Below are 14,155 nucleotides of genomic sequence, written 5' to 3'. Positions count from 1 at the left end.
CACCACCACCACTAATCCCACCACCACCACCACTACTCCCACCACAACTACTAATCCCACCACCACCAACACTACTCCAACCACCACCACCGCCACCACTACTCCCACCCCCCACACCACCACCCCCCACACCACCACTAACACACCCCCCTCCACACCACCACCACCCCCCACACCACCACCACCACAACCCCCCACACCACCACCCCCCACACCACCCCCCACCCCCCACACCACCCCACACCACCCCCCACACCACCACCACCACCACTACTCCCACCACCACCACTACTACTACTCCCACCACCACCACCACCACTACTACTACAGGAGTAGTGGTGGTGGTGGTGGGAGTAGTAGTAGTGGTGGTGGTGGGAGTAGTAGTAGTACTACCACTCCCACCACCACCACCACCTCCCCCCCCACCCTCCCCCACCACCACCCCCCACACCACCACCCCCCACCCCCCACCACCACCCCCCACCCACCACCACCCCCCCACCACCACCACCACCCCCCCGTGGTCAGTACCTTGAGTATCGGTCCGAAGCGTGAGAACTGGCGCGTGAGGTACTGCTCCGTGACGCTGGCGTTGAGTCCGTCCAGCCACACGCATGTCGTTGGCATGCTCTTGCCGAAGCCCAGCTGAGACCACACACAACACGTAACGTTCACAGGACGTCGGGGCGAGCGCTGTGGTGCGCACAAGGGGGGGTGGGTGGGTGGGTGGGCTAGCACGGCCACTCACGCTCACTCGCTTACACACTCACTAGCTGACACACTCACTAGCTGACACACTCACACACTCACTCACACACACTCACTCACACACACACTCATACACTCACACAATCGCTCACTCATTCACTCACACTCACACACATTCATTCACTCACCCACCACCTCACCCACTCACCCACTACCTCACCCACTCACTCACCCACTCACCCACTCACTCACACACACTCACTCGCTTACACACTCACGCACACACTCACTAGCTGACACACTCACTAGCTGACACACTCACACACACACTCACACACACTCACTCACACACACACTCATACACTCACACAATCGCTCACTCATTCACTCACACTCACACACATTCATTCACTCACCCACTACCTCACCCACTCACCCACTACCTCACCCACTCACTCACCCACTCACTCACTCACTCACACACACACTCACTCGCTTACACACTCACGCACACACTCACTAGCTGACACACTCACTAGCTGACACACTCACACACACACTCATACACTCACACAATCGCTCACTCATTCACTCACACTCACACACATTCACTCACTCACCCACTACCTCACCCACTCACCCACTACCTCACCCACTCACTCACCCACTCACTCACTCACACACACACTCACTCGCTTACACACTCACGCACACACTCACTAGCTGACACACTCACTAGCTGACACACTCACACTCACTCACACACACACTCATACACTCACACAATCGCTCACTCATTCACTCACACTCACACACATTCACTCACTCACCCACTACCTCACCCACTCACCACTACCTCACCCACTCACTCACCCACTCACTCACTCACACACACACTCACTCGCTTACACACTCACGCACACACTCACTAGCTGACACACTCACTAGCTGACACACTCACACACACACTCATACACTCACACAATCGCTCACTCATTCACTCACACTCACACACATTCACTCACTCACCCACTACCTCACCCACTCACCCACTACCTCACCCACTCACTCACCCACTCACTCACTCACACACACACTCACTCGCTTACACACTCACGCACACACTCACTAGCTGACACACTCACTAGCTGACACACTCACACTCACTCACACACACACTCATACACTCACACAATCGCTCACTCATTCACTCACACTCACACACATTCACTCACTCACCCACTACCTCACCCACTCACCCACTACCTCACCCACTCACTCACCCACTCACTCACTCACACACACTCACTCGCTTACACACTCACGCACACACTCACTAGCTGACACACTCACTAGCTGACACACTCACTAGCTGACACACTCACTAGCTGACACACTCACACACTCACTCACACACACACTCATACACTCACACAATCGCTCACTCATTCACTCACATTCACTCACTCACCCACTACCTCACCCACTCACCCACTACCTCACCCACTCACTCACCCACTCACTCACTCACACACACACTCACTCGCTTACACACTCACGCACACACTCACTAGCTGACACACTCACTAGCTGACACACTCACTAGCTGACACACTCACTAGCTGACACACTCACACACTCACTCACACACACACTCATACACTCACACAATCGCTCACTCATTCACTCACACTCACACACATTCACTCACTCACCCACTACCTCACCCACTCACCCACTACCTCACCCACTCACTCACCCACTCACTCACTCACACACACTCACTCGCTTACACACTCACGCACACACTCACTAGCTGACACACTCACTAGCTGACACACTCACACACACACTCATACACTCACACAATCGCTCACTCATTCACTCACACTCACACACATTCACTCACTCACCCACTACCTCACCCACTCACCCACTACCTCACCCACTCACTCACCCACACACACACTCACTCGCCTACACACTCACTAGCTGACACACTCACTAGCTGACACACTCACACTCGCTCACACACACACTCATACACTCACACAATCGCTCACTCATTCACTCACACACATTCACTCACTCACCCACTACCTCACCCACTCACCCACTACCTCACCCACTCACTCACCCACTCACTCACTCACACACACACTCACTCGCTTACACACTCACGCACACACTCACTAGCTGACACACTCACTAGCTGACACACTCACTAGCTGACACACTCACACACTCACTCACACACACACTCATACACTCACACAATCGCTCACTCATTCACTCACACTCACACACATTCACTCACCCACTACCTCACCCACTCACCCACTACCTCACCCACTCACTCACCCACTCACTCACTCACTCGCTTACACACACTCATTCTAACTAGCTGACACACTCACTCACACACTCACACACTCACTCACACACTCACTCACACACACACACACTCGCTTACACACACTCACTAGCTGACACACTCACTCACACACTCACACACTCACTCTCACTAGCTGACACACTCACTCACACACTCACACACTCACTCACACACTCACTCACTCGCTTACACACTCGCTCACTCACACTCGCTCACTCACTTGCTTACACACTCACACACACACTCATACACACGCTCACTCGCTTACACACTCACACACACACACACATTCACTCACTCACCCACTCACCCACTACCTCACCCACTCTCACACACACCCACTCGCACACACACTCCCACACCCACACACACAGGCCGCACCACAGAAACGCCGCACCGCCTGCAGTCCGCAGCGCAGGCAGGCGGGACCTCCGCACGGAATCCCACCCCGCGGCACACCTCGAGTCCCTTGAGTCCCTTGAGTCCCTTGAGTACCTTGAGTCGATTGTTGCTCAGGTATTCGCCGTCCATCTTCTTGATGGCCTTGCACACACTCGTGATGTCGCAGAACTGCAGGAAGGCGTACTGGGGGATACCGTTCACCTTCTTGATGTCTATGTCCTGCAACGCCGAGACACACGGGGTCAGAGGACACGCGGTTAGAGACACGGGGTGAGACACACGGGGTCAGAGGACACGCGGTTAGAGACACGGGGTGAGAGACACGGAGACACGGGGTGAGACACACGGGGTCAGAGGACACGCGGTTAGAGACACGGGGTTAGAGACACGGAGACACGGGGTGAGACACACGGGGTCAGAGGACACGCGGTTAGAGACCGGGGTTTAGAGGACACGGAGACACGGGGGAGACACCAGGGGTCAGAGGGACACGCCGGTTAGAGGACACTGGGGTTAGAGACACGGAGACACGGGGTAGACACGACGGGGAGAGTAGACCACGGGGGGGGTTAGAGGACATGGAGGACACGGGGTGAGAGGACACGGGGTAGAGAGACACGGGGTAGAGAGACACGGGGTGAGAGACACGGGGAGAGAGACACGGGGTAGAGAGACACGGGGTAGAGAGACACGGGGTGAGAGAACACGGGGTAGAGAGACACGGGGTGAGAGACACGGGGAGAGAGACACGGGGTGCGAGACACGGGGTGCGAGACACGGGGTGCGAGACACGGGGTTAGAGACACGGGGTTAGAGACACGGAGGACCCGGGGTGAGACACACGGGGTCAGAGGACACGCGGTTAGAGACACGGGGGTGAGAAGGACACGGAGACACGGGGTCGAGACACACGGGGTCAGAGGAACAGCGGTTAGAGAACACGGGGTTAGAGACACGGGAGACACACGGGGTGAGACACACGGGGTCAGAGGACACGCGGTTAGAGACACGGGGTGAGAGACACGGAGACACGGGGTGAGACACACGGGGTCAGAGGACACGCGGTTAGAGACACGGGGTTAGAGACACGGAGACACGGGGTGAGACACACGGGGTCAGAGGACACGCGGTTAGAGACACGGGGTTAGAGACACGGAGACACGGGGTGAGACACACGGGGTCAGAGGACACGCGGTTAGAGACACGGGGTTAGAGACACGGAGACACGGGGTGAGACACACGGGGTCAGAGGACACGCGGTTAGAGACACGGGGTGAGAGACACGGAGACACGGGGTGAGACACACGGGGTCAGAGGACACGCGGTTAGAGACACGCGGTGAGAGACACGGAGACACGGGGTGAGACACACGGGGTCAGAGGACACGCGGTTAGAGACACGGGGTGAGAGACACGGAGACACGGGGTGAGACACACGGGGTCAGAGGACACGCGGTTAGAGACACGGGGTTAGAGACACGGAGACACGGGGTGAGACACACGGGGTCAGAGGACACGCGGGTTAGAGACACGGGGTTAGAGACACGGAGACACGGGGTGAGACACACGGGGTCAGAGGACACGCGGTTAGAGACACGGGGTTAGAGACACGGAGACACGGGTGAGACACACGGGGTCAGAGGACACGCGGGTTAGAGACACGGGGTTAGAGACACGGAGACACGGGGTGAGACACACGGGGTCAGAGGACCACGCGGTTAGAGACACGGGGTGAGAGACACGGAGACACGGGGTGAGACACACGGGGTCAGAGGACACGCGGTTAGAGACACGGGGTTAGAGACACGGAGACACGGGGTGAGACACACGGGGTCAGAGGACACGCGGTTAGAGACACGGGGTTAGAGACACGGAGACACGGGGTGAGACACACGGGGTCAGAGGACACGCGGTTAGAGACACGGGGTTAGAGACACGGAGACACGGGGTGAGACACACGGGGTCAGAGGACACGCGGTTAGAGACACGGGTTAGAGACACGGTAGACACGGGGTGAGACACACGGGGTCAGAGGACACGCGGTTAGAGACACGGGGTGAGAGACACGGAGACACGGGGTGAGACACACGGGGTCAGAGGACACGCGGTTAGAGACACGGGGTTAGAGACACGGAGACACGGGGTGAGACACAAGGGGTCAGAGGACACGCGGTTAGAGACACGGGGTGAGAGACACGGAGACACGGGGTGAGACACACGGGGTCAGAGGACACACGGTTAGAGACACGGGGTGAGAGACACGGAGACACGGGGTGAGACACACGGGGTCAGAGGACACGCGGTTAGAGACACGGGGTTAGAGACACGGAGACACGGGGTGAGACACACGGGGTCAGAGGACACGCGGTTAGAGACACGGGGTGAGAGACACGGAGACACGGGGTGAGACACACGGGGTCAGAGGACACGCGGTTAGAGACACGGGGTGAGAGACACGCGGTTAGAGACACACGGGGTTAGAGACACGGAGTTGTGGTGGTTGTGATGGTTGTGGTAGTGGTGATGATGATTGGTTGTGTTGGTTATGACGCTTGTGGTAGTGATGGCGGTTGTTGTGGTGGTGGTGGCGGCTCCCTCACCAATATCTCCCCGAATCTCTGGAAGATGGAGTAGAGGCCATCGTAGGTGATGATGATGATGATGGTTGTTGTGATGGTGGTAGTCGTAGTGGTGGTGATGATGATGGTTGTTGTGATGGTGGTTGTTGTGATGGTGGTAGTGGTGGTTGTGGTGGTTGTAGTGATGATTGTAGTGGTGGTGGTTCCCTCATCACGATCTCCCCGAATCTCTGGAAGATGGAGTACAGGTCGTCGTAGGTGATGATGATGATGGTTGTTGTGATGGTGGTAGTCGTAGTGGTGGTGATGATGATGATTGTTGTGATGGTTGTGGTGATTGTGGTGGTGGTTGTGGTGGTGGTGGCTCCCTCACCACTATCTCCCCAAATCTCTGGAAGATGGAGTAGGGGTCGTTGTAGGTGATGATGATGATGGTTGTTGTTGTGATGATGGTGGTTGTTGTGATGATGGTGGTTGTTGTGATGGTGGTGGTAGTGGTGATGATTGGTTGTAGTGGTTGTTGTGGTGGTGGTGGCTCCCTCACCATGATCTCCCCGAATCTCTGGAAGATGGAGTAGAGGTCGTCGTAGGTGATGATGATGATGGTTGTTGTGATGGTGGTGGTTGTGGTGGTTGTGATGATTGTGATGATTGTGATGGTGGTGGTTGTAGTGGTGATGATTGTGGTGGTGGCAGCTCCCTCACCACTATCTCCCCGAATCTCTGGAAGATGGAGTACAGGTCGTCGTAGGTGATGATGATGATGGTTGTTGTGATGATGGTGATGGTTGTTGTGATGATGATGGTTGTTGTGGTGATTGTGGTGGTGATGACAGCTCCCTCACCACGATCTCCCCGAATCTCTGGAAGATGGAGTACAGGTCGTCGTAGGTGATGATGATGATGGTTGTTGTGATGATGGTGATGGTTGTTGTGATGATGATGGTTGTTGTGGTGATGGTGGTGGTGATGATTGTGGTGGTGATGACAGCTCCCTCACCACGATCTCCCCGAATCTCTGGAAGATGGAGTACAGGTCGTCGTAGGTGATGATGATGATGGTTGTTGTGATGATGGTGATGGTTGTTGTGATGATGATGGTTGTTGTGGTGATGGTGGTGGTGATGATTGTGGTGGTGATGACAGCTCCCTCACCACGATCTCCCCGAATCTCTGGAAGATGGAGTACAGGTCGTCGTAGGTGATGATGATGATGGTTGTTGTGATGATGATGGTAGTGATGGTTGTTGTGATGATGATGGTTGTTGTGGTGATGGTGGTGGTGATGATTGTGGTGGTGATGACAGCTCCCTCCCCACGATCTCCCCGAATCTCTGGAAGATGGAGTACAGGTCGTCGTAGGTGATGATGATGATGGTTGTTGTGATGATGGTGATGGTTGTTGTGATGATGATGGTTGTTGTGGTGATGGTGGTGGTGATGATTGTGGTGGTGATGACAGCTCCCTCACCACGATCTCCCCGAATCTCTGGAAGATGGAGTACAGGTCGTCGTAGGTGATGATGATGATGGTTGTTGTGATGATGATGGTAGTGATGGTTGTTGTGATGATGATGGTAGTGATGGTTGTTGTGATGATGATGGTTGTTGTGGTGATGGTGGTGGTGATGATTGTGGTGGTGATGACAGCTCCCTCACCACGATCTCCCCGAATCTCTGGAAGATGGAGTACAGGTCGTCGTAGGTGATGATGATGGTTGTTGTGATGATGGTGATGGTTGTTGTGATGATGGTGGTGGTTGTTGTGATGATGATGGTTGTTGTGGTGATGGTGGTGGTGATGATTGTGGTGGTGATGACAGCTCCCTCACCACGATCTCCCCGAATCTCTGGAAGATGGAGTACAGGTCGTCGTAGGTGGTGCTCTTCTCCAGGTTGCCGATGAACAGCGTGCGCGTCGCCTTGGGGTGGAACTCGTCGATGCGGTCGTCCAGCGGACGCAGCTCGTTCTCGCTCTCCGTCTCTACGCAACGGCGGGGGTCGTTACCGTGGGTACGGCCGTTGCCGTGGGTACGGCCGTTACCGCGTGGGTACGATCGTTACCGTGGCAGTGACATTGTACCCGGACCGTGTGATGAGCGAGTGAGCGAGTGAGTGAGTGACTGAGCGAGTGAGTAACCGAGTGAGTGAGTGAGTGACTGAGCGAGTGAGTGACCAAGCGAGTGAGTGAGTGAGTAACCGAGTGAGTGAGTGACCAAGCGAGTGAGTGACCAAGCGAGTGAGCGAGTGAGTAAGCGAGTGAGTGAGTGACCAAGCGAGTGAGCGACCGAGTGAGTGACCGAGTGAGTAAGTGACCGACCGAGTGAGTGACTGAGTGAGTGAGTGACCGAGTGAGTGAGTGACTGAGCGAGTGAGTGAGCAACTGACTCAGCGAGCGACCGAGTAAGTGAGTGACCGAGCGAGTGAGTGAGTGAGCGACTGACTGAGCGAGTGACCGAGTAAGTGAGTGACCAAGCGAGTGAGTGAGTGACCGACTGAGTGACCGAGTGAGCGACTGAGCGAGCGAGTGAGTGAGTGAGTGAGCGAGCGACTGACTGAGCGAGCGAGCGACTGACTGAGCGAGTGACCGAGTAAGTGAGTGACCGAGTGAGTGAGTGACCAAGCGACCGAGCGAGCGACTGAGCGAGCAAGCGAGCGACCGATCGAGTGACCGAGTGAGTGACCGAGTGAGCGACCGAGCGAGTGACCGAGTGAGTAAGTGAGCGACTGACTGAGCGAGCGACTGAGCGAGTGACCGAGTAAGTGACCGAGTGAGTGAGTGACCGACTGAGTGACCGACTGAGTGACCGAGTGACCGAGTGAGTGAGCGAGCGAGCGACTGACTTAGCGAGCGACCGATCGACCGCGTACCGGGCCCGTCCCAGGCCGTGACGTCGATCTGCATGCCGAAGAAGAGCTTCCCCTTGGAGGCGCAGAGCGAACGACTGAGCCATTGAGTGAGCGACCGAGTGAGCGACCAAGTGAGTGACCGAGTGAGTGACTGGCCGAGTGACTGACCGAGTGACTGACCGAGTGAGTGAGTGAGTGACTGAGCGAGTGACCGACTGAGTGACCGAGTGAGCGAGCGAGCGACCGACTGAGCGAGTGACCGAGTAAGTGAGCGAGTGACCGACTGAGTGACCGAGTGAGCGAGCGAGCGACTGACTGAGTGAGTGACCGAGTAAGTGAGGGAGTGACCGAGTGAGTGACCGAGTGAGTGACCGAGTGAGCGAGCGAGCGACCGACTGAGCGAGTGACCGAGTAAGTGAGCGAGTGACCGAGTGAGTGAGTGACCGAGTAAGTGAGCGAGTGACCGACTGAGCGAGTGACCGAGTAAGTGAGCGAGTGACCGACTGAGTGACCGAGTGAGCGAGCGAGCGACCGACTGAGCGAGTGACCGAGTAAGTGAGCGAGTGACCGACTGAGTGACCGAGTGAGCGAGCGAGTGACCGAGTGAGCGAGTGACCGAGTAAGTGAGCGAGTGACCGACTGAGTGACCGAGTGAGCGAGCGAGCGACTGACTGAGCGAGTGACCGAGTAAGTGACCGAGTGACCGAGTGAGTGACCGAGTGAGCGAGCGAGCGACCGACTGAGCGAGTGACCGAGTAAGTGAGCGAGTGACCGAGTGAGTGAGTGACCGAGTAAGTGAGCGAGCGACCGACTGAGCGAGTGACCGAGTAAGTGAGCGAGCGACCGACTGAGCGAGTGACCGAGTAAGTGAGCAAGTGACCGACTGAGTGACCGAGTGAGCGAGCGAGCGACTGACTGAGCGAGCGACCGATCGACCGCGTACCGGGCCCGTCCCAGGCTGTGACGTCGATCTGCATGCCTAAGAAGAGCTTCCCCTTGGAGGCGCAGAGTGAACGACTGAGCCATTGAGTGAGTGACTGAGTGAGTGACCAAGCGAGCGAGTGAGCGACTGACTGAGCGACTGACTGAGTGACCGAGCGAGTGAGTGACCGACTGAGTGACCGAGTGAGCGAAGTGAGCGAGCGACTGACTGAGCGAGTGACCGAGTAAGTGAGTGACCGAGCGACTGAGCGACCGAGTGAGCGACCGAGTGACTGACCGAGTGACTGACCGAGTGACTGACCGAGTGACTGACCGAGTGAGTGAGTGACCAACTGAGTGAGTGACCGACTGAGCGAGCGACCGATCGAGTGACCGAGTGAGTGACCGAGTGAGTGACTGAGTGACTGACCGAGTGAGTGACCGAGTGACTGCCCGAGTGAGTGAGTGACCGACTGAGTGAGTGACCGAGTGAGTGAGCGACTGACTGAGTGAGCGAGCGACTGACTGAGCGAGTGAGTGACTGAGTGACCGAGTGAGCGAGCGAGCGACTGACTGAGCGAGCGACCGAGCGACCGCGTACCGGGCCCGTCCCAGGCCGTGACGTCGATCTGCATGCCGAAGAAGAGCTTCCCCTTGGAGGCGCAGAGCGAACGACTGAGCCATTGAGTGAGTGACTGAGTGAGTGACTGAGTGAGTGACCAAGCGAGCGAGTGACTGACTGAGCGAGCGACCGAATAAGTGAGTGAGCGAGTGAGCGAGTGACCGAGTGAGTGAGCGAGCAAGCGACTGACTGAGCGAGCGACCGAGCGACCGCGTACCGGGCCCGTCCCAGGCTGTGACGTCGATCTGCATGCCGAAGAATAGCTTCCCCTTGGAGGCGCAGAGTGCCTTCTCGCGGTCTTCAGGCTGCCGGAAGAACACCAGGCCGGAGCGCTCCTCACCGGCACCGTGGATCTGCACCGAGGTGACCTTGCCGTGTTTCTTGAACTCGTGGAAGAGGCCGTCCTTCAAGCTCGAGTCTAAGGGGGGTAGGGGGGTGAGCAGAGGGGTGAGCAGAGGGGTGAGCGAGCATGGGTGAGCAGAGGGAGGGTGAGGGAGGGTGAGCGAGGGTGAGCAAGCTGACGAGTGAGGGTGAGGGGTGAGTGAGGGTGAGTGAGAGTGAGTGAGAGGGGAGTGAGGGGGGAGTGAGGAGTGAGTGAGGGTGAGCGAGGGTGAACGAGTGGTGAGTGAGGGTGAGTGAGCGAGGGTGAGTGGGGGTGAGCAAGCTGACGAGTGAGTGAGTGAGAGTGAGTGAGGGGGGAGTGAGGAGTGAGTGAGGGTGAGTGAGAGGTGAGTGAGCGAGGAAGGGTGAGTGAGCTGATGAGTGAGGGGTGAGTGAGGGTGAGTGGAGGGTGAGTGTGAGTGGAGGGTGAGTGAGGGGTGAGTGAGTGGTGAGTGAGGGTGAGTGAGTGGTGAGCGAGGGTGAGTGTGAGTGAGTGGTGAGTGAGTGGTGAGTGAGGGGTGAGTGAGGGTGAGTGGAGGGTGAGTGGTGAGTGAGGGTGAGTGAGTGGTGAGCGAGGGTGAGTGAGGGTGAGTGGGGGTGAGTGTGAGTGAGTGAGGGTGAGTGAGGGGTGAGCGAGGGAGGGTGAGGGTGAGTGAGGGGTGAGCGAGGGTGAGCGAGCTGACAAGGGAGGGTGAGTGAGGGTGAGTGAGGGTGAGTGAGTGAGGGGTAAGCGAGAGTGAGCGAGGGTGAGTGAGTGCTGGGTGAGTGAGGGTGAGCGAGTGAGGGTGCGAGTGAGGGTGATCAAGCGAGCGTGAGTGAGCGAGCGCCGAGCGAACGTGCTCCACCTCACCGGTGGAGCGGACCGGTGAGGGTGAGTGAGGGGTGAGCGAGGGTGAGTGAGGGTGAGCGAGGGAGGGTGAGGGAGGAAGGGTGAGCGAGCTGACAAGGGAGGGTGAGCGAGGGTGAGTGAGTGAGGGTGAGCGAGGGTGAGTGAGCGAGTGCCGAGCGAGGGTGAGTGAGCGAGCAAGCGAGGGCGAGCTGACGATTGACAAGCGAACGTGCTCCACCTCACCGGTGGAGCGAACCGGCAGGTTGTGCACGCGGATCCCGAAGCTCTTCCGTGGTTCGTCCGCCGCGTCGCCGGCGCCCAAACCCAGCGGACCCGTCGTTGCCGCCGGCAACACCGGCGGTAGTGCCGGCGGTAGCGCCGGGAGCGGTGGAGGAGCGGCGACGGCGGCCGAGGGAACGGAGCGGGCGGGCGACACGTCGCTGGACGAGCTGCTGCTGTCACTGCGGGCGAGATGGAAGGGTGGATCGTGAACAGAGGGGCTCCCTCGCTGCGCTGGTGTAGGGTAAGCCAAGCGCGCTTGTAGACTCCTACACACTGCAGGCTGACACTCTGACACGCTCCGCTGGTGTAGGGTAAGTCAAGCGTGCTTGTAGACTCCTACACACTGCAGGCTGAGACTCTGACACGCTGCACTGGTGTAGGGTAAGCCAAGCGCGCTTGTAGACTCCTACACACTGCAGGCTGACACTGACACGCTACACTGGTGAAGGGTAAGCCAAGCACGCTTGTAGACTCCTACACACTGCAGGCTGACACTCTGACATGCTACACTGGTGTAGGGTAAGTCAAGCGCGCTTGTAGACTCCTACACACTGCAGGCTGAGACTCTGACACGCTGCGCTGGTGTAGGGTAAGTCAAGCGCGCTTGTAGACTCCTACACACTGCAGGCTGACACTGACACGCTACACTGGTGTAGGGTAAGTCAAGCGCGCTTGTAGACTCCTACACACTGCAGGCTGAGACTCTGACACGCTACACTGGTGTAGGGTAAGCCAAGCGCGCTTGTAGACTCCTACACACTGCAGGCTGACACTGACACGCTACACTGGTGTAGGGTAAGCCAAGCGCGCTTGTAGACTCCTACACACTGCAGGCTGAGACTCTGACCCGCTGCACTGGTGTAGGGTAAGTCAAGCGCGCCTGTAGACTCCTACACACTGCAGGCTGAGACTCTGACACGCTACACTGGTGTAGGGTAAGTCAAGCGCTTGTAGACTCCTACACACTGCAGGCTGAGACTCTGACACGCTACACTGGTGTAGGGTAAGTCAAGCGCGCCTGTAGACTCCTACACACTGCAGGCTGACACTCTGACACGCTACACTGGTGTAGGGTAAGTCAAGCGCGCTTGTAGACTCCTACACACTGCAGGCTGAGACTCTGACACGCTACACTGGTGTAGGGTAAGTCAAGCGCTTGTAGACTCCTACACACTGCAGGCTGACACTCTGACACGCTACACTGGTGTAGGGTAAGTCAAGCGCGCTTGTAGACTCCTACACTCTGCAGGCTGACACTGACACGCTGCGCTGGTGTAGGGTAAGCCAAGCGCGCTTGTAGACTCCTACACACTGCAGGCTGAGACTCTGACACGCTGCACTGGTGTAGGGTAAGTCAAGCGGGCTTGTAGACTCCTACACACTGCAGGCTGAGACTCTGACACGCTGCACTGGTGTAGGGTAAGTCAAGCGCGCTTGTAGACTCCTACACACTCTGCAGGCTGAGACTCTGACACGCTGCACTGGTGTAGGGTAAGTCAAGCGCGCTTGTAGACTCCTACACACTGCAGGCTGAGACTCTAACACGCTACGCTGGTGTAGGGTAAGCCAAGCGGGCTTGTAGACTCCTACACACTGCAGGCTGAGACTCTGACACGCTGCACTGGTGTAGGGTAAGTCAAGCGGGCTTGTAGACTCCTACACACTGCAGGCTGAGACTGTGACACGCTCCGCTGGTGTAGGGTAAGTCAAGCGCGCTTGTAGACTCCTACACTCTGCAGGCTGAGACTCTGACACGCTCCGCTGGTGTAGGGTAAGTCAAGCGCGCCTGTAGACTCCTACACACTGCAGGCTGACACTCTGACACGCTCCGCGGGTGTAGGGTAAGCCGAGCGCGCTTGTAGACTCCTACACACTGCAGGCTGAGACTCTGACATGCTACACTGGTGTAGGGTAAGTCAAGCGCGCCTGTAGACTCCTACACTCTGCAGGCTGAGACTCTGACATGCTACACTGGTGAAGGGTAAGTCAAGCGCGCTTGTAGACTCCTACACACTGCAGGCTGACACTCTGACATGCTACACTGGTGTAGGGTAAGTCAAGCGCGCTTGTAGACTCCGACACACTCTGCAGGCTGAGACGCTGAGACTCCTCTAGTTCGAGTTCATTTCATTTCGAGTTCATTTAGTAGGTTTTGCCCTGTGAGCAGAGGTCGCAAACGGGTTTTGA

At 57.3% G+C, this 14,155-nt stretch overlaps 1 protein-coding gene across 1 annotated transcript in view; it reads right to left on the bottom strand.

Moving 5' to 3' along the window:
* Window positions 1-531: 531 nt before the first annotated feature.
* SPEN (spen family transcriptional repressor) overlaps window positions 532-14,155 on the bottom strand; it is a gene marked incomplete at both ends in the record, with an annotated part of 38,915 nt that continues 25,291 nt past the window's right edge. The window contains 5 exons of the mRNA XM_061547647.1: window positions 532-645; window positions 3,599-3,724; window positions 7,916-8,067; window positions 10,694-10,894; window positions 11,930-12,147. Of these exons, the coding sequence (XP_061403631.1) occupies window positions 532-645; window positions 3,599-3,724; window positions 7,916-8,067; window positions 10,694-10,894; window positions 11,930-12,147 (811 nt within the window). The remainder of the gene's footprint in view (window positions 646-3,598; window positions 3,725-7,915; window positions 8,068-10,693; window positions 10,895-11,929; window positions 12,148-14,155) is intronic.

Source organism: Lethenteron reissneri, unplaced genomic scaffold, assembly GCF_015708825.2.
Source record: "Lethenteron reissneri isolate LAM-NWPU_2019-01 unplaced genomic scaffold, ASM1570882v1 scaffold_1877, whole genome shotgun sequence".
Lineage (NCBI taxonomy): Eukaryota > Metazoa > Chordata > Hyperoartia > Petromyzontiformes > Petromyzontidae > Lethenteron > Lethenteron reissneri.
This window is presented reverse-complemented; position numbering and strand designations above follow the sequence as displayed.